The sequence below is a fragment of the Sorex araneus genome, chromosome 8, assembly GCF_027595985.1.
Source record: "Sorex araneus isolate mSorAra2 chromosome 8, mSorAra2.pri, whole genome shotgun sequence".
Taxonomy (NCBI): domain Eukaryota; kingdom Metazoa; phylum Chordata; class Mammalia; order Eulipotyphla; family Soricidae; genus Sorex; species Sorex araneus.
The window spans coordinates 49,362,939-49,388,091 of NC_073309.1; the positions used below are offsets into that span (position 1 = coordinate 49,362,939).

Sequence of the window (25,153 nt, forward strand, 5' to 3'; positions counted from 1 at the left end):
AAGGGCCCCTGAGCAGTGGCAGGTCGTTTTTGTTTGGGGGCTGTACTTGGTGGTGCTCGGGACTTATTCCTGGCTCTGCTCTCAGTGATCACTCCAGGTGGGGCTTGGGTGACCCTATGGAGTGCCAGGGATCGAACCCGGGCCAGCTGCATGTAAGGCAAGGGCCGTCCCTGCTGTACCATCGCTCTGGCTTCAGCAATGTCAGGTGTGCCCCCTGCCCCCACCAAGAAATTCTGAGAGAGACACATTTATTGAGAGAAGGGAGAGGGAAAGCGGTAAGCTAGAAAAAGGGGGTAGAGAAGGGTTACACACACACTCGAGCAAATACAGAAATCAACGAGAGGGCAAAAAAGTGCTCTCGGTCCCACCTCATCCCTTTCCGGGAGCTGAGAGGAAGGGAGTGGCGCCTGGAGGTGCACAAGGGGCTGCCTTCCCACCCACACACCAGACCCCAGGAAAAAACAATGCCACAAGGTTTTTTTTTGTTTTGTTTTGTTTTTTAAAAAAAGGACTTTACTATTCCATCCACAAGGGCAGGTCTTCAGGGATGGGGAGGTGCCGTCTACTTGCCGGCGATGAGGGGGTTCCGCAGGACCACGATGACCGAGTCGCCACGCAGGAACATCTTGGAGATGTAGCGGTCCTTGTTGACGGGCTTGGACTTCTTCTTCCCCTTGCCGCTCTTGGGGACCTCGGTCCACATCTCCTTCACGTTCTCCAGCACCATGTTGCAGTGTCTGGGGCGCAGGCAGTGGGCATGAGTGGAGTGACCCTTCTCTCACTGCTCCCCATGCCCCACCTGGGGCTTCTGCCTCGGCCAGATTTCAGGAGGAGGCCTGGGAAGAGCACCCCCACCCCCCTCACCTCTCCAAACTGGAGCCCATGATTGGGGAGGGGTGTGTGTGCTTAACCGCACAGGGCTCCTGAGAAGCTGAACAGAATCAACTGGGCATTTGGGAGAGATACTCAGAGCAGTCCTTGGGGTGGGGCAACAGTATGCTTGTGCTTAAAAAACAAAAATAAAACTGAGGGGCTGGAGCGATAGTACAGCGGGTAGGGCGTTTGCCTTGCACGCGGCCGACCCGGGTTCGATCCTCGGCATCCCATATGGTCCCCCAAGCACCGCCAGGAGTAATTCCTGAGTGCAAAGCCAGGAGTAACCCCTGAGCATTGCTGGGTGTGACCCAAAAAGCAAAAAAAAAAAAACAAAACTGAGCTGGAGAGATAGGATTGGGGTTAAGGCGCTTGTCTTGCATGTGGCCAACCCGTTTTTTTTTTTTTTTTTTTTCTTTTTGGGTCACACCCAGCGATGCACAGGGGTTACTCCTGGATCTGCACTTAGGAATTACCTCTGGCGGTGCTCAGGGGACCATATGGGATGCTGGGAATCGAACCCGGGTCGGCCGCGTGGAGGGCAAATGCCCTATCCACCATGCTATCGCTCCAGCCCCTGGCCACACTGGGTTTGATCCCCAGAACCGCACAGGGTCTCCAGAGCCCCACCACAAGCCCTGGGCACCATGGAATGCCCCATCTCCGTCCCCAACACCACCCCCCCCACACAGATTGATGGGGCCAGGGAGATATAGTACAGGGGTTAAGGCACTCTGCATGCAGCTGATCCCTGTTCAAGTCTGGGCACCGCCAGGTGTGGAACTAACAACATCCTGGATGTCAGACACGCCCCCACCCCATGACACTCCAAGGGGTCAAGCCAGCAGCCCCGGGAGGGCACTTACCGGTCGAAGGCCTTCACGCGGCCCAGGAGCTTCTTGTTGTTGCGGCAGTTGATGAGCACCTGCGTGTTGTTCTTGACCGACTGCGTGAGCACGGAGAGCGGGCCCGTGTTGAACTCCTCCTCCTCCCGCTTCTGCAACTCCTCGGGGGTCATCTCGCTCTTGGGCTTGTTGAGGAGGCTCCTGCGGGGACAAGCAGGGAGCCCGCCCGCCGGTGCTCAGGGCCTGGCGGGGCCCCCTCGATGCCAATCCCTATCCCTCACCCTCCGCTGCTCCACCTGCCTCCACCTCTACCCAGCTTTTGAGCATTTTCGTTCCAGCTCTGACATACCTGGTAGTGCTAGGGGCATGGGGGACCGTGTGGTGCCAGGGACTGAAATCCAGGGCTCCCCGCGGGCAAAGCCTGTGCCTGAGCTCTGGTCCATGAAACCTGACCAAACACTTCCCTATATCTGCACCTGCTCTCTCGTGGGCTCCCTGTTTTCACAGGGCGGGCCTGGGCTGTGCCAAGACCAACATGACACCATCTCACACTACAAGATGTCCCCAACTCGGGGCCGAAGTGATAGTATAGTGGGTGGAGTGTTTGCCCTGCATGCAGCCAACCTGTGTTCAATCCCCAGCATCCCATTCAGTCCCCCAAACACCGCCAGGAGTAATTCCTGAGTGCAGAGCCAGGAGTAACCCCTGAGCATCACTGGGTGTGACCCAAAAACAAAAACATAAACAAAAAGCCCCCAATTCAGCATTAAAAGTCCCGAGCATTTTAGTTTCTTTTCTGCCATGCCCAGCTGTGCTCTGGGGCTACTCCTGGCAGGGTGCTCACTCCCAGCTACCAGGAATCAAACCCCGGGCTCCAGCATTTATTAATTTTTTTTTATTAAAAAAATGTTTTTAAAAACTTTCGGATCACGGTGAGATAGACCCTTACAATGCTGTTCATGATTGGATTTCAGTTATGCAGTACTCCAGCACCCATCCCTCCACCAGTGCACATTTCCCAGCACCAGTGTCCCAGGTTCCCTTCCATCACGCCCTGCCTGCTTCTAGGGCAGGAAATGTGGCAGGCACTTCCCTCTCCCTTTTTGGGCTCCAGCATTTAAATCATACACTCCAGTTCATTGAGGTATTGCCCAATCTTGGTAGGGGGGGCGCCCACAGCTGGTGGTGCTCAGGGCTTATTTCTGGCTTTGCACTCAGGGATCACTCTTGGTAGGCTTGGTGGGCTGAAAACTGAAATCCAAGTTGGCAGGATGCAAGGCAAGTGCCTTGAATTATATTGCTCAGATCCCTAAATGCCCAAGTTCTACAAGGCACCTCATCTATGCTGTCTCACTCTGCCCCACCAGAGCATCAAGCTTTCACCTTGGGCGGTTTCATTTGCTCTTTCCCTTGGACACCCCAGGTATCTCATTTTATTTTTTTTTGGGGGGGGAGGGAGTTGGGCCACACCCAGATGCACTCAGGTGTCTGCTCTGGCGGTGCCTGGGGATGGAAATAAGCTCCACCACACTCAAGGCAAGTGCCTTAAACTGGTACTATCTCTCCAGCCGTCCCCATGTCTCTAGAAGGTTCCTTCACTTTTTGTTCTGCTTTCTACCCAGTTCTTTAGTTACGGTCTCTCCAAACTGACATCCTTCCATTATTTTGACCCTGCCCTATTGCTTCTTTGTTCACAATCTCGGCCACCTACCGAACTCCCCGCTTCTGATCCATACACCCACCACCTGCTCGCCATACCTGCAAGCACGGGGAGAAGCGGCCCCTCCGTTGCCCTGGATCTAAAGCAGTGCCCGATATACACGAGCACAGGATTATCATAGCTGAACGCACTACAAAAATCAGGCTGGGAGGTCTCCATCCCTCAAAATCACCCTCGATCGTAACGTTAACCGTCTCCGGTCCAAATGATGGAGACGAACCCCAAATCGTCATTCCTAAGAGGAAGACCTTCAAAAAACTTCCTCTTAAAATCAAGCAAAACTAGTTATTTGGTACCCTCTCTTGCCAGGCCCGTTCCTGCGTAAATTGGAACCGTCAGAGGGCCCGCGCCGGTCCTGAAACACTTTGGCAGAAAAGTATGCAGCCTGCCTCCGCCCACCCAGCTCCTTCCCTTCGCAAGTGGCCACATTTACAGCCAAAACCCCACTCCCACGGCCCAAATACAGCCGGACTCACATGGTGGCGCCGGTACGGTCCTCAAATCAGCCCCGTTAGCTCCGCGTTGCTGCAGCCGCCGAAGAGAGCGCGCGGGAGAGGCGGGACTTCCGCTTCCGGCCCCGCTTCCGGCGGCGCCTGCGCAAACCCACGCCGGGAGGGGGCGTGGCCTGTCGCCATAGCGATCCCCGCCCGGCGCTCCCACGGTGCGGGGAGAGGAATCGGGCGGGCTGGTTCGAGGCCATGCCGAAGCTTCCGGGCCGGGCGTTCGTGAAGATAGAGGGGAAAGGGAGGCGGATCGGGTTCCGAGCGTTTTGTGGCAGAGAGGCGCGGGCTGAAGGCGGGCGAGGAGACACCGTTTCCAAAGGCCCGCCGGGCCTGCCTCCGGGGGCGCGGCCTCCGCGGGGCCAATCGGCTCCGCGTTGCGGGGCGGGACGCCGCCTTGGGTCTACGTGTCTGTGGAGCTTTCGGGCTCCGCGTGGCCAATCCTTTGCCTGCCTCGGGAGGGGCGTGCACCAGCACCCGGGAAGTCGAGTGTTCGCCTGATCGCTTGCGGCGCGTTCCGTCCCCCGACCTACGCTCAGGCCACGGGAACCGGGGTGCGCCTCTCGCGCTCCCGCCGGGGTGGCGCGGGCCTCAGCGAGCTCGGAGCGCCGCGGGGACGCGGGCGGGCGGGAGGTGCCGCCGCTCTTCGCCGCTCATTGGCCGGCCGACTCCATGGGCTGGGACTTGACTGGGCCTAAACTCGGTGGGCGACCGGCTCTTTTAGGGCGCAGCTGCCATGCGTTCCGGGGGCCGCGGCCGGTCCCGGCTTCGGCTCGCGGAACGCGGCCTCTTGCAGCCCCCCTCGCCGGCCAAGCGCCGCCTGCTCCCGCGGGCGCAGCTGTTGCCGCTGCTGCTGCTGGCGCTGGCCGTGGCCTCGGCCTTGTACATCGTCTGGAGCACTTGGCACGGCCGGACGGAGGAAATGCCGCGGGGTCCGGCTCAGCGGGTGAGGTCGGGAGGTGCGGGCTTTCGGTCTACTCTTCTCCCTCCCGGGGGTCCCACTCAGCTCGTCTCGGGCTCTTTGCCCGCCCAATGAGGCGTGGGGCTCGTTCTGTAAGAAGAGTTCGGGGTTGCGAGATTCTAATTCTAAAGCCCAGCTAATTAGAAGAGCCCCGTTCCTCCTGCCTGAGCCTCGATTCCTTGAGGAGAGTGGGAGTGGGGTGGGCTGGGGCGGCACCGGGTGGACACGGAAGAACTTTTCTTGGGTCTAGAACTGGTCCTGGGGATTTCTGATGGAGGGGGGCCGTGGGGCGCGATTACAGACGAGCCGTGGCTGCTCTAAAGGGTGATGTGGTCCGGGTAAGGCGTTGCGCTCACACTGCGTTCTTCTCTTCCTACCTGCCTCCCCAGACCGCGCTGGTCGCCAACCTCGCCGAGGACCGGCTGCGGAGGGTCGTGGGCCAGCTGGACCCAGAGCGGCTCTGGAACGCTTACCTGCGCCCCCTGCTGGTCGTGCGGACGCCGGGCAGCCAGGGCAATCTCCAAGTCCGAAAGGTACACGGGACAGGGCCGCACCTCCAAAACCTACCACAGCCCCAGACCCTCCAGACCTCCCCGGTTGGCGAGGAGGCATTTTGCAGGAGAGCCCCACGCAGCAGAGAGGAGATGGAGTTAGCTGGCTAAGCACCCCGTGAGACATTTCTCTGCTTCCTTGAACGAATCCAGAGGCACTTGAAGGCAGCCTGAGTTCAGACCTCTGACTCTTGAGCTAGTTTGTTTTCTGTTTGTTGTTTTGGCCACACTTGGCATTACTCAGAGGTTACCCCTGGCTCTGCACTTAGGAATGATTTGAGGTGGTCTTTGGGGAACCATATGGAATGCCGGTGTTTGAACCCATGTTGGCTGGATGCAAGGCAAACGTCCTACCAGTTGTACTATCACTTCAGTTTCTGTTGTTGTTTTTAATTTGGAAGCCACGTCTGGTAATGCTCAGGGGACAATATCATTCTGGGAATCAAACTCAGCACTCCTGCTTACAAAGCCTGTTCTTCAACCCTTTTTTTTTTTTTTTTTTTGGTTTTTGGGTCACACCGGTGATGCACAGGGGTTACTCCTGGCTCATGCACTCAGGAATTACTCCTGGCGGTGCTCGGGGGACCATATGGGATGCTGGGAATCGAACCCGGGTCGGCCTCGTGCAAGGCAAACAACCTACCTGCTGTGCTATCGCTCCAGCCCCCTGTTCTTCAACCCTTTGGGCCAACTTCTGGTTCCCAAAATTGGGTTTTGTTTTGATTTGGATTTGGGGGCACAGGCAGCTGTGCTCAGGGCTTACTCCTGGCTCTGTGTTCAGGGACCACTCCTGGTGGTGCTCAGGGTACCATAGGTGGTGCCAGGGTTTGAACCACAGCCGGCCACGTGCAAGGCAAGCGCCCTCCCCACTGTACTGTGTCTCGGTTCAGCTGAGTTAGGCTGGTGCTCAGTACAGGCTGTCAAGGGGATGACTGACTGACTGCAGTGCTATGAGGGCGCTCGGAGCCTCATGCCTGCCAGGCAGTTGCTCTATGGCCCAGCCCCTCCCCAGCCCTGGGGTGGCTTTATCGCTTTTTTTTTTTGCTTTTTGCTTTTTGTGTCACACTCATCGATGCACAGGGGTTAATCCTGGCTCATACACTCAGGAATTACTCCTGGTGGTGCTTGGGGGGACCATATGGGATGCTGGGTATTGAACCTGAGTCGGCTGCGTGCAAAGCAAATGCCCTACCCGCTGTGCTATCCCTCCAACCTGTTTTTGGTTTTTTGGGGGAGATTTTGGGACATACCAGGCTGCACTCAGGACTTACTCCTGGCTCTGTGCTCAGGGATCACTATTGGCAGGCTAGGGGGACCATGTGAGGTGCCAGGAGTAGAACACAGGTCAGCTGCATGCAAGGCAAGCGCCTTCCCCGCTATGGTATTGCTCAACCCGCAGCCACGTTAGGGGGTCAACTCACCCTTCTCGCGTGACTCAGGTCTCAGGGTCTTACCAACGTTCACCTGGTGCCCCTCCCCCCTCTCCACTAGTTCCTGGAGGCCTCCCTGCGGTCCTTGGCAGCAGGCTGGCACGTGGAATTGGACCCCTTCACAGCTTCGACACCCCTGGGGCCACTGGACTTTGGCAATGTGGTGGCCACACTGGACCCTGGGGCTGCACGACACCTCACCCTTGCCTGTCACTACGACTCCAAGCTCATGCCATCTGAATCGGCTCCCTTTGTGGGTGCCACGGACTCAGCTGTGCCTTGTGCCCTGCTGCTGGAGCTGGTGCATGCCCTGGACCAGGAGCTGAGTCTAGCCAAGGAGCAGGTGAGGAGCAGGCCCTAGGACCCCCAGTTCCTGCATTCCCACCACACATCCCCAGTGATAGGGAGCTTTCTGCCCCCCAATGTCAGATCCTGTCTCTCCGCTGTGCTGGAACCTCCTGTTGCCTCCACATCATAAAAAGCACAGGCCTGTCTTTTTTTTTTTTTTTTTGGTGGCGGGAGAGGTGAGCTAGGTTTGGGGGGGTCGCACCTGGCAGTGCTCAGAAATGACTCGTGACAGTGCCGGTCATTGAACTCTGGTTGGCCAGCTGCAAGGCCAGCACCTTTGGTTTTGTTTGTTTGGGGGGGCCACACCTGGCAGTGCTCAAGGCTTACTCTTGGTTCTGTGCTCGGGGATCACCCCTGGCAGAGTTCAAGGAGCGACCCCATGGGGTGGTGGGGATCAAACCTGGGTCTGGCTTATGCAAAGCCGGCACTTTACCTGTTGTACTGTCTCTCTTGCCGCCAAGACCAGCCTTACTCTATGGTGGCAGGTGAGCTGAACTTGAGTTTCACCTAGAACAAAGGGGGCTTGTAACCAAGCCCCCTCCTTTTAGATTATGGTGAGAGTATGTTTAAGTTTCAGAGTTTTAATGTACAAGTTACGACACTCTACCACCCCAGCATGCCCAGGAACCTCCTTCTTCTTTTTTTTTTTTTCTTTTTTTCTTTTTGGGTTACACCTGCCGATGCACAGGGGTTACTCTTGGCTCTGCATTCAGGAATCACTCCTGGCAGTACTCAGGGGACCATATGGGATGTTGGGAATCGAACCTGGGTCGGCTGCATGCAAGGCAAACGCCCTACCTGCTGTGCTTTCGCTCCAGCCCCAGGAACCCCACTCTGTCCCTTCCCGTCTGGTTGTCATTCTCTCCGTGCTCAGCTGCCTTTCTCGGGCCAGAAATCAAAGTTGTGCAAACTTACTCGTGCCTGTTGGACTTCCAAGCAGCTGAGGGGCTGGGGAGAGAGCACGGGGAGCTGGAGTCTGCTCCCAGGCCCCTTTGGTTCCCTTCAGGTACTGCTGGGTATAGCCCGGGGCACCCACCAGCATGAGGAGGGGGATATGGCAGCAGTCCTGTGGCTGAGTCAGCCCCAGCTAACTAACCCCTGGGCTGACTCCCACCCCCGTCACCTGATGCCAACCCCCCACCTGACCCCCTCCCTCCCATAGGCATTTCCCCCACCCCCACCCTGTCACCTGACCCCTGGCTCCCACAGGCCGCCCCTGTGACGCTGCAGCTGCTCTTCTTGGATGGAGAAGAGGCGCTGAAGGAGTGGGGACCCCTGGACTCCCTTTATGGCTCCCGGCACCTGGCTCAGCTCATGGAGGCTGTACCCCACAGTCCCGGCCCCACCAGAATCCACGCAATCGTAAGCATGGCGGGGGGTGCTGCTATGGGGGACAGGCACCTTCAGGGAGACCCAGTGCTGGCCTCTGCAGTCCCGGCCTCTGTCCCTAGGAGCTCTTCGTGCTCCTGGACCTCCTGGGTGCAGCCTATCCCACCTTCTACAGTCATTTCCCGCGCACGGCCCGCTGGTTCCACCGCCTGAGGAGCATTGGTAAGGGGAGGGGAGCAGATAGGCCCCCACTGTCTTCAGTGGTCATCCAGCAGAAAGAGCCCCCTGAGGCCACTTGGAGCAGTTTACAGCCCGAGTTCCCCTTTGTACTCATCCCGGGGCTTCCTCTCCCCAGGCCTCAGTCTTCTTTCTGTAAAATGGTGTGGTGGCACTGCTCATGAGCAGCAAATCACAGGGAAGGGAGCCACTGACGTGCATTCACTCTTGTTGGGGAACCCAGTGGATCTGACCCAGTCCCCTTTGGTCTGCCTCTGGTTTGGGAGCTTGGGAAGCGTGGAGATGGGACCTGTGACTCCAGAGGGGCTGACCACTGACTATCCTTTGCTGCTTCCAGAGAAGCGCCTGCACCGTTTGAAACTGCTGCAGTCCCATCCGCAGGAAGTGCTGTACTTCCAGCCCGGGGAGCCCCCGGGTTCTGTGGAGGATGACCACATCCCCTTCCTCCGCCGAGGTACTGGCTGTAGGCAGGGAGGGGTTTAGGGGACCCCGGGAAGCCACAGATGAGACTTGTTTCTGGCTCTTCCCAGAGTTGGGAATTGGTGGCCAACTTGCCGCACCTTTTGTGCCTCAGTTTTCTCATCTGTAAAATAGGGATAATTCTGGCCCCTGGCTCATGGAGGGGAGGTGGGTGATTGAAGGTGGTCATATAGGCAAAGATCTGGAGCCAGAGCCAGAGAGATGGTTGTGGGGGCTGGAGCACAGGCTTGGCCTGTGGGTGTCCTGGGGTCGATCTCTAACATCATAGGGTCCCCTGAGCAGCACCAGAATCAACCCATGAGCACTGCCAGGTATGAGCCCGAACCTTACACCAGTGATAGCTCACAACAGCATGTAGAAGTCTTTGTTTATGTGTTGAGGATTATAGTTTCTTCCCCTCCTGCCTTCCAAGGCCCTGGCAGCCCTAGCAGCACCTGAGAGTTCTTAAAAATGCCTCGTCACCGTTTTGGGCACACCAAACCACAGTCCTGAGCCTTTGCATTCTTCTTCCATTTTTTTTTTTTTCTTTTTGGGTCACATCTGGTAATGCTCAGGGCTTACTCCTGGCTCTGCACTTAGGAATTATTTCTGGTGGTGTTCAGGGGACCATATGGGATCCTGGGATCAAATCCGGGTCAGCTGCATGCAAGGCAAATGTCCTACCAGCTGTACTATTGCTCCAGCCCTGCATTATTTTCCTTTTACTTTCTTTCTAATTTTTTCTTTTTATTTTTTATTGCTTGTTGGGTCACACCCGGCGATGCACAGGGGTTAATCCTGGCTCATGCACTCAGAAATTTCTCCTGGTGGTACTCGGGGGACCATATGGGATTCTGGGAATCGAACCCAGATCGGCTATGTGAAAGGCAAATGCCCTGCCCACTGTGCTATTGCTCCAGCCCCTACTTCTTTTTTTTTTTTTTTTTTGCTTTTTGTGTCACACCCGGCAATGCACAGGGGTCACTCCTGGCTCATGCACTCAGGAATCACCCCTGGCGGTGCTCAGGGGACCATATGGGATGCTGGGATTCGAACCCGGGTTGGCCGCGTGCAAGGCAAACGCCCTACCCGCTGTGCTATCACTCCAGCCCCTCCAGCCCCTACTTCTTTAAAAAAAAAAAAAAAATTTAGGACCTCACCTTTCTATTTATTTATTTTTTGGCTTTTTGGGTCACACCCAGCAATGCTCAGGAGTTACTCCTGGCTCTGCACTCAGAACTTATTTCTGGTGATATTCAGGGGACCATATGGGATGTCAGGGATCAAACCCTATTCAGCCACATGCAAGGTAAATGCTATTTATCTCTGTACTATGGCTCCGGTCCCTTGGGCCACACCTGACAGTGCTCAGGGCTTACTCCTGGCTCTCACTCAGGGATCGCTTCTGGTGGGGCTTTGGGGCCATATGCAGTGCCAGGGGTCAAACCCAGGTTGGTTGTATGCAAAGAAATTACCTTACCCATTGGACTATCTCTCCAGTCCTATCTCTGCATTATTTTCTTTTCCATTCTTCTCTTGTTTGGAGGGCTTTTTTTTTTTTTTTTTTTTTTGCCACACCCAGTGGCTCTGCACTCAGAACTTACTCCTAGCATGTTTGGGGTACCATATGGGGTGTCCAGAGTTGAACTTGGGTTGAACACATAAGGCAAGCACCCTCTCTGCTCTCCCCATTGGAGGCTTTTTGGGCTATGCCCAGCAGTGCTCAGGGGCTCTTTCTAGTTCCGTGCACCGCAGTGACCCCTGATGTTGCTCAGAGGACCATTTGCAGAGCTGGGGATTCAAACTTGGGTTGGCTAAAGTGACTGCAGGCAAGACAGGTCGGTGCCTTAATTCCTGAGCTCTCTTTAGCTGCTATTTTCTTTTTATTTAAAAAAAAAAAAAAATTGGGGGGGTGTTGGCCACACCCAGTAGTGCTCAGGGTGCCAGGAATCATAACGATTGGCCATGTGCAAGACATTTGCTCTAGTTCCGTCTTTTTTTGTTGTGGGAGGGAAAGGGGGGTTGGGTTTTAGGGCCACACCTGGGGGTGGTCAGGCCATTTCTGGTTCTTTGCTCAGATGACCCCTAGCAATGCTGGTCATTGAACCCTGGTTGGTTCATGTATCTGTGCTATTTTCACAAGGCTCCAGATGGTTCTGCTGCTCAACCAGGACTGTCTCTGGAAGAGGGGTGTAGAAGAGAGGTATTGGGATTGAGGTGTGCCTCCGTTTTGGGGTCTGCGCCTTACTACTGCTTAACCCAAAAGGAATTACTTAACTCAGGTCTTGTTTCTTCTGGAAAACAAAGCTCTACACAAGTTGTCTACACATACGTGTGTCTGTATATTCAGGATCCCGGGTGAGATTAGGCAGATGAAAAACTTAGCTGTGCAATGTGCAGCAAATTAAGGCCTAAAAATGCTTTTGAGCTGGAGAGATAGTACAGCGGAGAGGGCGCTTGTTTTGCATGCAGCTGACCCGGGTTCAATCGTCATATGGTCCCATGAACCCACTAGGAGTGATCCTGAGCACAGAGCCAGGAGTCAGCCCTAAGCACTGCTGGGCATGGCCCCCCAACCCCTGCAAACAGACAAGCACTAATCATCTCATACTCCAGAACGCATCTTCCATGGCAGGAAGGTGAAGCCAGGAGCGTGGGCCTGACCAGGGCTTTTTTCTCCCCAGGGGTCCCTGTGCTGCACCTCATCTCCACGCCCTTCCCGGCAGTCTGGCACACGCCTGAGGACTCGGAGGCCAACCTCCACCCGCCCACAGTGCACAACCTGAGCCGCATCCTCGCAGTGTTCCTGGCGGAATACCTGGGCCTCTAGCCCTCTGCTCACCTCTGGGGTTCCCCGCCCTGCCCCAGGGGCCTCCCAAATCCCTGGGGCCCTTTGGGCTTTTAAGCTGCCAGTCTTCAGAGATGCAGAGGAGGAGGCCCTGGTGGGGGATCTGAGGGGTGAGAGCTGGGCCTGCATCCTGAGGGCAGCCGGGATGTGGAGGACATGGCACAAATGCTGTTCTGAGCCAGCAAACCAGGTGGATGCCCGCGCCCACGAGCCTTCCTCAACAGCAGGTGGTGTCTGTTCCCCAGCTCCTGCCCCAGCCCCTGGCCAGTTCCCACATTGAGAAACCGTCTGGGGCCAAAGTTATGCTGGTAGTTAGCAACCAGGCAGCACTGGGATGTTAGATTCTGCCAGAACTGAGGACCCCCTGCGCAGCCATGAACATTCCACAGAGCCAACACCCTGGGCCAGGGCGGGAAAGCCGAGAGTGGAATGAAGCCTGAGTCCACTGTCTGTATGAATGTTCCAGAGAGAGGCAGCATATCGGCCAGGTGTGCTGGCAGGGCGTCCAGCCTCCGGGAGGGCATCTGAGCTAGGTGCTTCGGGAACTGGTGGCCTCTGCTCCTTAGAAGGCCCTGGTGGCTACTGGATGGCTTACAAAGGTCTGGGGGTCGCTGCAAGGTGGAGCAGCCTGGGGGTGAGGCCTGCTGACCTTTGGGAATAACTGTCTCAGCTCAGAGCCCAGAAATGGAAGTTCCTGATCACCCCCGAGCCAGCTGGCGAGGACTCTGGCCACAGGCAGCTGGTAGGTCTCATGGGTGGCAGATATGTTGACATGTTCGTGGGTACCTGGACCCCCAGCTCTGGGCCTCACAGTCATCCCAGTTCATCAGAGCTCAGCTAGGGTGGGGGATTCAGGCTCATGGCTGCCCCCCACCTCCACCCCACCCTGCAGGACAGCTGGGTTGTTTGAGCTTAGATCTGGGGTCAGGGTTTTTTACTCTGATTTAAATATGTGGTGGTGGCGGCTTGCTCAGTCTGGCCCTGGTTTCCCTGGCATCCTTCTGTCCCCCAGATTCAGGGATTCTCCAGAGTTTTTACTGTGGGGGCTGCCGGACATAGCTGATGAGCAATGGGTTGAGCGTGTGACCTGCCAGAGGGGTCAGCATCTGTCCTTTGAGGAACCATCAGAATTTTCATCTAGGGGGTGGGGCACAGAGCTCTGAAGAAACCCAAAGCCCAGTTGGGCTTCATTGAACACCCCCTGACAAGTGCCAGGGGCACCCTTCTGTTTTCTGATTGATTCTAGAATGCCGATTAAATGTCTTAAGACGGTCTCTATTCTTTGTGATCTTTTTCATATTTCCCCTGGTGGTATTTGGGGGACCGTGTGTGTGGTACCAGGATCAGAGGATGAGTGGAGTGGATGGCAAGTGCCTTCCCCCATACCTAAGATTTTTTTCCCCACTTTTGATCATACCTGGCCATGCTCAGTACTTCCTCCTGGTTCTGTACTCAGGAATCACTCCTGGTGAGACCCCGGGGATGATATGGGTTGCTGTGGATCAAACCCAGGTCTGCTACGTGCAAGGCAAAAGCCCTCCCTGCTGTACTGTCTCTTCAGCCTTGCATTCACATTTTTTTTTTTTTTTTTTGCTTTTTGGGTCTCACCTGGTGATGCACAGGGGTTACTCCTGGCTCTGCACTCAGGAATTACTCCTGGCGTTGCTCAGGGGACCATATGGGATGCTGGGGATCGAACCCGGGTCGGCCGCGTGCAAGGCAAACGCCCTACCCGCTGTGCTATCGCTCCAGCCCCTGCATTCACATTTTGTCTGCCACTTTCCTTCCCTTTTTTTTTGGTGGGGGGAGGGTGATGCATAGCTAATGGTGCTGGGGGGCTACTCAGGTCACTCGCAGTGGTGCTCAGAGGATCATGAAGTGCCAGAAATTGATCCTGGGGTTCCTGACTGCAAAGCATGTATTCCATTCCCCGTGCCCCTTTTTTTCAGTGCCAGGGATGGAACCCAGGGACTCACACCTGCGAGTCCAGCGGTCTGCCACCAACCCCCCTCCCTGGGCCCAGTGCTGCTTGGGAGCTAGTTCTCTGTTAGTGAGTCTGTGGGAGTCAGACTAGAGCAGTGCCAATATCTGGCCGTAGATTCTCAGGGGCCGCCTTTCACCATGCCGTGGCTTGATGCTGGTCTGTCAGGGCCCGAATCCCTGGGCCTCGCATGTGCTAGATTTGTGCTTTCCCACCTGAGACGTGTCTACAGTCCCTGCTCTCAGTTTGGAACATTTTCTCAGAAGTCTTCTGGGTTCTTCTTCCTGGAGTTCGCAGCTCTGTGAGGTCTGGCTCTGAGGGAGGACTTTGGCCGTGACCTACACTTGCTTGTCCCAGTGAGGCTGCGGCAGGAAAGCCAGTTTTATTCGTGGTCACAAAGAGGCTTTGGGCCCCAAATACCCTTCTCTTCCATTTTGGGTTCCTGAACTGGGTCCTGGATTTTCACCTTTCAGTTTTGTGGGGGGAGCCCAGTTAACCTGACTTACCCTCCGCAGGAAATGGAAGTCCTACAAAACTAACTCTTGATTTTGGGGGCATACCTGGCAATGATCAGGGAATACTGGCTCTGTGCTCTGGTGTCAAGGTTAGAATCTGGGCTCCAGCATTCGAAGTATAGGCACTAGTCTTCGCTGGCACTCGGGGACCCACAAAACCAACTCTCAGTCTAAAATCGAAGCATTCAATAGCGATACTGTTGTATCCTAGTCTTGGAAAAGAAAATGGTGGGGGGGTTGTCACACCCAGTGATGCTCAGAACTTGACTTCAGGGGTCATTCTTGGAGGGGACCAAATTGCTCCTGACCCTGAAAATAGACTTTTATAAGACTGCCACTACCCACAGGGCTGGAGAGATAGGACAATGGGTGGGGCACTTGCCCTGCATGTGGCTGATCCAGGTTCGATCCCTGGCACCCCATATGGCCCCCCAAGCCCGCCAGAAGTGATTCCCGAGTGCAGAGCCAGGAGTAAGCTTTGAGCACAAATGGTGTGACCCCAAAACCCTACCCCTCCTCACACACAAGCACCACCTGTTAGCCATTTATCTTGTTCTTAGGGGAGGGGAAATGGTTGGGGGTTGGGCTCTAACTGTAAGTGCTCAGGAGTAATCCCTGAACCCCGGGGGCGGGTGGGGGGGAGGCATATGTGGTGTGGGGGATTAAACCAGGGTTGGCCGACTTGCAGGGCCAGTGTGATGACTGGGGTTATGGTGCTCACATACTAGTAGCTTTTCAAAGTTTTCCAGGGTGGGTGGTGCTAGGGATCAAACTCAGGGCTTCTACATCTCAATACACATCTTACCCTCTCCTTTCATATTTGAATTTTTCCTTTGATGGGGTGGGGGGATGGGGTGAATGAGGGGGGGCACACACCTGGCATTGTTCAGGGCTTATTCCTGGCTCTACACTCAGGGACCACTCCTGGGAGCACTTGGGGAGGCATATGGGGTATCTCCCTTGTACCTCCCTCCCCTCTCCTTTGGTACGTTCTGACCAGTGAGCTGTACAGCAAACCAGAGTGTCTGTGGCATGTCTGTCGCATGTCTAGGAGAAAGCAGCTCCCTCGGCGTGGAGGGCTGATGTCTGGCTGCCACCCTGTGCCACCGTCAATATGAGCTAGGACTTGGGTCTGATGAATTCAGGGCTAATAGACTCTTGTTTATATTTATGTAGTTATTTATTTTTTAAGGGGCCACACCAGGTGGCAGTGGGGCCATTCTCGTCCCCTCCCCACTCTCTGCTTAGGCAACGTGTGATGTCAGAGATGGAACCTGGGCTCCTGCATGTGAAGCACATGCTGAACCCCGGGACCATCTCTCAACTCTTGGGCTCACCTCTGGGTTTCTAAAGAAATAAGAACTCTGGGAGCCAGAAAGATAAGACAATGGGCAAGGTGCTTGCCTTGTATGCAGTCGATCTTTAGCACCAACCATATGGTCCCCTGAGCAGAACACCGCCAGGGTTCTGAGTACAGAGCCAGGACTAAGATCTGAGCATCTCAGTGTGTGGCCCAAAGACAAACAAAAAGAACTCTTATTTAAATCAGTGGTTTTCACCTACAAGTCTGCAGGTGTGAAAAACCACTGATTTAAACTACAACTATTTTGAGATTTTTTTTTTTCTTTTTCCTTTTTGGGTCACACCTGGCGATGCACAGGGGTTACTCCTGGCTCTGCACTCAGGAATTACTCCATGGAGCTGCTTGGGGGACCACATGGGATGCTGGGAATCAAACCCGGGTGGGCTGCGTGCAAGGCAAACGCCCTACTCGCTGTGCTATCGCTCCAGCCCCTATTTTGAGGTTTTTGATTCCATACTGGCACAGATGAAAAAAAAAAGTCAAGAACCATCTTTGGTTAAGGACCCTTCTCATGGGCCCTAGAGATAGTACAGGAGCTAATGGATCTTCTTGCACTTGGGGGGAACCTGGTTCAATGCCCAGCACCACATATGGTTCCCTGAGCACCACCAGGGGTCATGTCTGAGCACAGAGCCAGCCCCTGAGCCCCTGGGGTTCGCGCCCCCTCCAAAACAAAAAAAGAGTCCCTCGGGGTTGCAGCGATAGCACAGTGGATAGGGCATTTGCCTTGCATGCAGCCAACCCGGGTTGGATCCCCAGCATCCCATATGGTCCCCTAAGCACTGCCAGGAGTAATTCCAGAGTACAAAGCCTGGAATAATTCCTGAGCGTTGCTGGGTGTGACCCAAAAAGCAAAAAAAAAAAAAAAAAAAGGGCCCTTATCTCCTTTTCCTTCCAGATACTTCCCAGGGCCCCTGTGTCCCCAACCCTTCCCCGAGTAACACACAAAGGAGTCTGGGCCCAGCCTTATAAATATTGATTTTATAGAAAGGACCAATTCAAAATTCGTCAGATGCCACACGCTAGAAGTTTCCAGAACCACAAGGAAAACAAAAAACCCAATCAAAAAGACCCCAGACCATACAGCCTGAAAATCAAGGTCTCAGCTGATCAGAGGGCTCGGACGGAACACAGTGGCCAAGGGGCGAGGCACCCACCGCCTCAACGGAAGAACCGGAGTGGAAGGAAATCAACTCAGAACTGCCAGCCCGCAGTCCCTGCCCAGTGGCCCCCTCGCTGTCAGGAGCGAGGCAAAGGGCTTCACAGCTTGTTTTGGGGGGTGGGGAGGGGAGAGTGATGACAGCAACAGTTTAAATAAAGGGGGGGAGGAATCTGTATTTCTACTTTGTTCTCTTCCCTTCAGGGCACAGAGACTGGGGACTTGAGGTGAAAGAGAACAGTGACTTTTACTTTGGGACAGTGGAAACCATCCGGAAAGGGTGTATGTGTGGGGGCTTTCAGGAAGCGTCAGGCTTTGATCTGGGATTCAACGACGCTCTTCCCCCCGGTTCCCCAAGAGGAGGCAAGGCCTTAGGGTGGCAGGTTAGCACAGATGTCCCACCTTGGGGCTCCTGAGAGGCAGAACTGGGGGCTAGGGTGGAAGGGGACCAGAGCTGGGCAATCCTAAGGATTAAAATTAGCTGCCATCTGCTCCCAGCTGGGGGGTCCCTCGGGGTGGGGTGGGGGTTCAAGCATTGGCAGGGAGTTAGGGGAGGTGGTTCAGAGCTGACTGTAGAAGAAATTGAGATGCTGATAAAAAAATGCCCTCCTTGGAGGGGCCACGGTCTGCTGGGGAGTAGAAAACCCGTGTGTATGTATGTGTCTCTGTGTGTGTGTGTGTGTTGGGGGGCTGTCAGGCCATCAGTGCTTTCTGGGGGTCCCCCCTTGAACCCCAAACTCCAATTCAGTTCAGGAGAGCGAGCAGCGCTGGAAGCGATCTGAGGGCTGGAGGTGCCTGGGGGTGGGCATGGCGGGCACTGCCCCCCCTTCCCCGGGCTTCACCTGCCCTCTTCCCGGCCGGCCCGGCCCGCGCCCCCGCCCCCGGGCCCGTGGCACGGCAGCACCCAGTTGTTGTCGTGCAGCCCCAGGCGGCAGCCCGGGGTCTCGCGGTCGGCTCGGCGGCAGCACATCCAGTAGGAGCGTCCGTAAGGCAGGTCGTGGTGGTAGGGCTTGGGGTGCCAGCGGCACAGCGACACGTCGCCCTTCTCGTAGCGCTTGCGGCACTGCTTGCACGGGTCATCGCGGTAGAGCGGGTCGCGGCTCCAGCGCGAGTCCGTGGCGCGCACACCGAACGCCTCGATGATGCCCTTGAAGTGGTGGCACGTGCACTTGAGCGCCGCCAGGGCCCGCGTGGGCAGGAAGCTGAAGATCTTGACCAGCACATGCTCAGGCAGCTGCAGCATGTACTGGCGCGGCTCGAGCAGCCTCTGGATCTTAAAGCGGATCTCCAGGAAGTCGTGCGACACATGCCGGTACAGGCGACACAGGGACGTGTCCAGAGGCCCCTCGGCCTCATCGGGCCCCGGGGTGGCGGCGGTGGGCGCCGCAGCGGCGGTGGCGGCGGCGGCCGGGGGCGGCTCAGGGGGCCCGTCGGGGCCTCGGGACTGGAGGAAGAACAGTTGGCCTGGCGGGGGCGGCTCCTCCGGGCTGACCGTCAGGCACACCGTCTCCTCCTTCACGTTCTTGGTGCCATCCTTGCCGAAGAAGATGCACTCGTCCACCACCCCTGTCACCACCACGTCCACGTGGAAGCCAGCGGCGCCGCCACAGTCTCGGGCCGGGGGCGGCGGGGGCGCCGGGGGCGTGTCCTCGGGCCGGGCGGGGGCCGTGCTGTCTCCCTCACTGGCTTCGTCTGCCCGGGCCAGCAGGAACTCCACGTTGCTGGGGAGGGCATCCCGGGAAGGGCTGATGAGCTGGTACAGGTCACAGGTGATCTTGTCCTTGGCCCTGGCGCCGGGGCCGGGGCTGCCTGGGTAGGTGCATCCGGGCCGGCCCCCAGCACCGTTGGGCAAAGAGCCGTCGGGGGCCCGGGTGTCCCGGCCATTGGAGATGCGGAAGGCGATGCGCACCTCACCGGGGCCGGGGCCCGGCCGCTCCTCCTTGTGGAGACCCTTGGCTGGGGGGCTGTCGCGCTGGGCCTCGAAATGGGCCACCGCTTCGGCCACCCGGCTACAGTCCCCGCCGCCCGGGCGCCGCTCAGCGCCCAGCCCCTTGGCGGGCCCGCCCTGCTCTGCAGACACGTACACCACAGGCGTCGGCGTGCCAGGCCGTGGGTAGCTCTGCAGGGCCAAGGCTGCCCGCTGTTCCACCAGGGCCACCATCTCAGCCACCGAGAGCAAGTCCACGTCATCTGCAGCGGAACCTGGGGCCCCCTCAGCAGCGGGGGGCCCCTCCTGGCCCCCTGGGTCGGGGGGAGCTTTCGTGGGCTCCAGACAGCGCCGTCGCCGCTTGGCTTTGGAGCTGTCACTGCCCCAGTGTCCTTTGACCTTCATGGAGCTGGCCCGGCTACCCCCACCACACTGGTGGGCCACAAAGAAAGCCACCTTCTCCTTAGTATTTCCAGGCTTGATGACATACCACGTGTCCAGCAGCACCCGTCCCTCATCACCTGCTGATGAGGTGGAGAGGAGGGGGGTGGGCTGGGGTGCGGGGGCCTCGGAGGCCAAGGCGGGTGGGGTGTTCTCGGACAGCACCGGCTCCAGGTCCGGCTCGGTCCCGCTGCTGGGCTCGGGGCAGGCCGGCGGCTTGAGGGCTGCGGAGGGAGGGCGCGGCTGGTTCTGAGAGTAGGTGCCAAAGGGCCGAGGGCACCAGAGCTGGAAGGGCAGGAGGCTGCCGCGCTCCATCCTGGGGCAGGCTGGCAGGAGCTCACCACATGGCCGGATCTGCAGGGAGATGCCGTGTTCCACGGACCACCTGGACAAAGGGAAGAGGAGGTTGGGCAGCCGGGGGACACACTAGCTGTCCCAGGCCCGTGCCCCTGCCCCCGGTAAACAGCCTCCACCTCTCCAAAGGGGAGCACCAAGAACTCGTCCTGCACCCCCCAGGCGCTGGGGAGCGGAAGGGGCACTGCAGGGGGGCCGGAACTTGCTCTTCGAACACCCCAAGTTGGCAGCCTGCTCCAACCTTCCAGATCAAATTCCATGGCCCAGCAGCCCTCGCCGCCAACCCAGAGGCTCCGACTGCCATAACCTTTAAACCGAGAGAACGTGCCAACAGCAGACGGCTCCTTCCGCTGCTCTCCCAGTGGCCAGTTCCTGAAAAGTCAAGAATTCCCAGCCCACAGTTCTGGCTCTGGAGCCCACAGAGGCAGAAACGGGGTGGGCTGGGCCTGAGGAACACGAAGTGCCAAATAAATCCACTCTCACAAAGAAAGATAAAATAGTAGCACACAAAAATACAGGGGAAGGGGCTGGAGCGATGGCACAGCGGGTAGGGCATTTATTTGCCTTGCACGTGGCCGACCCGGGTTCGATCCCCAGCATCCCATATGGTTCCCCAAGCACCACCAGGAGTGATTCCTGAGTGCAGAGCCAGGAGTCAGCCCTGAGCATTGCTGGGTGTGACTCAAAAAGCCAAAAACAAACAAACAAACAAAAAACAGGGGAAAACATTTTTTTTTTCACTAGGAAAAACACGAGAGGTACTTAGAGATGGGTCAAAATGGCAGAGATGAGTAGCCACACCCCTCCCCCCCACACTGCTGGGGTGACCCCTATAAAATATGCAAATAGGGGTTGTAGAGTTAGCATACAGCGGGGCAATGGCATTGCATATGGCCAACCCAGGTTCTATCCCAGCATCCCATATGGTTCCCCGAGCACTGTCAGGAGTAATTCCTGAGTGCAGAGCCAGGAGTGACCCCTGAGCATCGTTGGGTGTGAACCCAAAACAATTAACCCCCCCAATACAACCTCAAGATTGCAAATACATTAAAAAAAGTTTTAATGTATTTGAAATAAAACCGGTGTGGGGGTGGGCACACCGGTGTGGAGGTGGGCACACCCAGTACATCTAGGGCTGACTCTTGGCTCTGCACTGAAGGATCATTCCTGGTGCTGCTCAAGGGACCATACAGGATGCTGGGGATTGAACCTGAGTCAGCCACATGCAAGGCAAATGCCCTACCTGTTGTACTATGGCTCTGGGCCCTTTAAGTTTTTATGAGAAAGATCAGGGCCTGGGAGAAAGCACAGTGGTAAGGGTGTGTGTCCAGCACACCCTAACCTGGTTTGGATTCCCCAGCACTACCAGGTGCCTTGCACATTGCCAGGTGGAGCCCTGGAAGCCTCCAGCACTTTGGGAGAGGCCCAGGGATCCCTAGCACCACAGGACATCCTTGGACCCTTGTAACGAATCACTGGCTTATTGGTCAAGAATTGCCAATAGGGCCCCCCCCCACCCCCGACCTCCTATATACTGCTCAGGTCCACCATCCCCTCAAAAGAAAGACAGGCTGGAAAGTTAGCTCACCGGGCCACGCACCTGCAATCCAGCTGTGCATGCTGAGAGGCCCGTGTTTGAGCCCTGGCCTGGTATGGTCCCCGCACACCACTGAACACTGCCAGGTGGGCACAAAAACAAGAAACAGAAACTCGATCTGCAGGTCATGGGACTCCCTTGAGACTCTCATAAGGCTTCGTGTCCTCCCCTCGGAAAGACATCTGCCACAATCTGCAGTTAACTCTCTTACTCTGTCCAACTTCCACATGTGGCAGCCAGGTAAACTGAGGCTCACAGGAAGAAGCCTGCCACAGCACAAAATCAGCTCCTGAACACTGGTTTCTGGGCCTTTTTACTCATGGCTCTCTTAATAATGACCACTTTCTCTCTCTCTCTTTTTTTTTTTTTTTGTTTTTTTGGCCACACCCGGCAGTGCTCAGGGGTTACACCTGGCTCTGCACTCAGGCATTACTCCTGGTGGTACTTAGAGGACCATATGGGGTGCTGGGCCACCTGCAAGGCAAATATCCTACCCACTGTACCATCACTCTGGCCCCTATTCTTTTACTTAATCAATTTGGACTACACCCTGATGTCCCCCCACCCCCGAGTAATGCTTACCAAATCACAGTATCATCCCAAACTCTTTTGAAACCTCAAGTACTAAGTTCTCAGAAGCACCCTGGTTGCAAAAGAGCTACTAAAAAAACCCCAAAAAAACAACCCCCCCCCAAAAACCAACCAACCCACAACCCTCCCTAACACATAAGCCTCATCTCAAACCACATATTTCTCAAAGCCCATCAGAATCACTCAGGAAGATGCACAGTATTGTAACAACAGGCGTCTGATTTATGCACAAAACACTGGGCGCTTACTGAGTCCTGTTCTAACAAGTCCTTGCTAATCGTCCTGGGTTTCTCTGTAGCAGGCAGCCCCAGTCCCCGTTCCCAGATGAGGCCCACAAAGGTTGAAACCCATCTTTGGAAGTCAGACGGGTACCGGGAAGTGGAGGCACCAAGCACCCGCATTCGGGCTTCAAATGTGGTAGATAACTCTTGCAATTCTTTTTTTTCCTGCCTGCAGGAATTCTCTGCGTGCGCTCTCCAAACTCTACGGTCACCCAGACCCCTGTAAATATAAAGGACCCAGCCACCACCACAGAAACTCGACCCCAAGTACCCGCTGCAGCCCACGCAAAAAAACTCCACACTCGGGCTGCTATAAGAGGTTACAAACAAAGAGAACCCACACATTTTCCACTGCCCACGGCCGCTCCTGAACGCTCCCCTCTCAAAGGACCCAGGAAAACCTAGCCACGCCCCCAAGAGCCCGACACCGGCGGGCCCACCCCTTGCGGTGGCACCGCGTGGAGGCAGTGGCGAGCATGCGCATCGGGAGGCCGCGGCCAGCCCCCTTGGCGCCCGAGTTTCGCTCCGCCCCTTTGTTGACAGACGCGCGCGTGACGCTCCCAGCCAATGAGCGCCGGCCGTTCGGGGCCATGCCCATAAAAGGAAGCGGCCTTGGCGAAGGGGCCCCACTGGAAAGAGGGAGGAGTAGGTGCGAGGTGACGGAGGGGGTGTGGAAACAGCTGAGAGTAAGGGAGTGTGTAACAATGCCCAACTTTCTGCGGAACGGAGGAGGCGGCCAAGGCAAGAGGTCAGGGCGGTCAGAGGCTCCTGGGGGTACAGCGGAGGGCGTGCTGGCCTTGCACACGAACCACTCGGATTTGGTTCCCGACATCCTCCATGCCCCCCCTCCCACGGCCCTCCAGGAGTAATCCCTGAGTGCAGAGCCAGGACTAAGCCCTCACCCTGATCCAAAAACAAAAAGCAGAAAAAAACACCCTCTCTTTTGGAACCCTGGCTCTACGGACTTAGTCCAGGCTAAGGGGAGATGCAGGCATCAGTGAAAGGTGGGGGAGGGGGTGGGAAGTGAGAAGCGGGGTGCAGTATGATCTCTGGGTTTGGGAGGAAAGGCAGAGTGAGAAGCTTGGGTGACCCTAAGTCTCTGCACTTGACATTCAAGGCTTAGGCTATGTATGCCCAGAGGGACCACTCCATTCAGACTTTCCAAGAAGAGAATCTGGGAGACCTCAAAATGATGACTTTCAAACACTGCTCACGTGTGTGTGTGATTGAACCCAGACTAGAAGATGCTCAGAGAGCTACTCCAGACTCACTGAGGCTCCTCCAATGAGCATATGCAGTTCTGCAGTTCTGGGGATCAAAAGGGTTGCATGCTAGGCAAGCACCATGGACCCTGGAAAAAAAATCTCTCAGTCCCAATTCTTTTAAGTCTTTGGTTTTTGGGTCACACCCAGCGATGCACAGGGGTTACTCCTGGCTCTGCACTCAGGAACTACCCCTGGCAGTGCTCCGGGGACCATATGGGATGCTGGGAATCAAACCCGGGTTGGCCACGTGCAAGGCAAACAAACGCCCTACCTGCTGTGCTATGGCTCCAGCCCCATTCTTTGAAGTCTTACTCAACCATCCCCTCTTTCAAGAAGCCAGCACCTCTTCCCCCCAAGACTGGGTCAGGTTCTATCTCTTGCCTTGGTCACCCTTCTATCTCTTGCCTTGGTCACCTCACAGTCTTCCCTTTGCATTTGCTGTCCCCACTGGACTTAAATGTTCCCCTCCACTCCCTCGCCTCCCCCCCAAAAATAAATGCTCAATACCTTCTTTTTTTGTTTTTGTTTTGGGTCATACCCAGCAGTTCCCAGGGCTTACTCCTGGCTCTGAGTTCAGGGACCACTCCTGGCTGGCCTCAGGGGATATATGTATAACCAAGTATTGAACCTGGATCTGCCAGATACAAGCCAAGCACTCTACTGGCTGTACTATTTCTCCAGCTTATCTTACTTTTCTGTTTGTTTTGGGGTCATGCCCAGCAATGCTCAGGATTTACTCCAGGCTCTGCACTCAGGTTTCGATCCTGGCAGTGTCCAGGGGACCCTATGGGACGCTGGAGATCGAACTGGAGTTGTCAGCATGCAAAGCAAACACCCTACCTGCTGTGCTATGGCTCCGGTCCTATTACTTTTTTTTTTTTTTTTGCTTTTTGGGTCACACCCAGCATGCTCAGGGGTTATTCCTGACTGCACTCAGGAATTACACCCCTGCAGTGCTTGAGGGACCCTATGGGATGCCGGGGATCGAACCCAGCATGCAAGGCAAACACCCCACCCGCTGTACTATCACTCCGGCTCCTACCTTTTTTCTTTACTCAGGTCTTTGTTCAAACGAGTACCCTGCCTGGCAGCCCCCACCTATGTGAAGGGGCACCTCTGGGTTCCCCTGGCTCAACCCCAACCACTTTGAGTCTGGGGTATGGACCCGTTCTGTCTCTGCGGCTGGATGGTGAACTCCCAAGGGAGGGACAAAAGCAGAGCCAGACTGATCAGAATCTCCTGGTGTTCCCAGCTCTGCAGCCCAAGATGGGACTGAAAGTTGAGATTAGAGCTCTTGTCCCTGGGACTCCTCATTCCCGACCTCCGGACTCCTGGCTGTGTATAGACGGTTTCACACCCAGCAGTCACTGTGGCAGAGTGTTCTTTTTACTTTTTTTTGGTTTTGGTTCACACCCAGCGGTACTCAGGGCTTACTCGGTGGGGATGGAAACTGGGCCTGCAGCGTGCAAGGCAAGAGCCCTGGAGGCTGTACTACCGGTCCGGTCCGGCACTGTGAGGGACACTCCATCAGTCTCCCAGTAATACTCCTTGAAAACACCTTTATTCAAGGTGTGTGTC

The 25,153-nt window shown here is 56.2% G+C and overlaps 3 protein-coding genes across 7 annotated transcripts in view; 1 reads left to right on the forward strand and 2 right to left on the reverse strand.

Annotated features, from left to right (window-relative positions):
• Nucleotides 1–246: 246 nt before the first annotated feature.
• On the reverse strand, nucleotides 247–4,024 carry SNRPD2 (small nuclear ribonucleoprotein D2 polypeptide). The gene is made up of 3 exons (XM_004607728.3): nucleotides 3,915–4,024; nucleotides 1,740–1,919; nucleotides 247–737 (listed from the first exon to the last, which is right to left on the reverse strand). Coding segments are annotated over exons 1-3 (357 nt in total). The 5' UTR covers nucleotides 3,917–4,024; the 3' UTR covers nucleotides 247–562.
• Nucleotides 4,025–4,119: 95 nt separating this feature from the next.
• QPCTL (glutaminyl-peptide cyclotransferase like) lies at nucleotides 4,120–13,375 on the forward strand. Its single transcript, XM_004607726.2, has 7 exons — nucleotides 4,120–4,884; nucleotides 5,289–5,432; nucleotides 6,942–7,223; nucleotides 8,438–8,590; nucleotides 8,680–8,779; nucleotides 9,132–9,248; nucleotides 11,938–13,375. Exons 1-7 carry the CDS (start codon nucleotides 4,675–4,677, stop codon nucleotides 12,081–12,083), a joined length of 1,152 nt encoding a protein of 383 aa, XP_004607783.2. The 5' UTR covers nucleotides 4,120–4,674; the 3' UTR covers nucleotides 12,084–13,375.
• A 3,545-nt stretch (nucleotides 13,376–16,920) lies between these two features.
• The window catches only part of FBXO46 (F-box protein 46), a 42,345-nt gene continuing 34,112 nt past the window's right edge, over nucleotides 16,921–25,153 (reverse strand). For all 5 annotated transcript variants that reach the window (XM_055146228.1, XM_055146224.1, XM_055146225.1 and 2 more), the window contains one exon: nucleotides 16,921–19,872. In XM_055146228.1, coding sequence (XP_055002203.1) covers nucleotides 17,958–19,802 — 1,845 coding nt within the window. In that variant the 5' untranslated portion in view covers nucleotides 19,803–19,872 and the 3' untranslated portion in view covers nucleotides 16,921–17,957. The remainder of the gene's footprint in view (nucleotides 19,873–25,153) is intronic.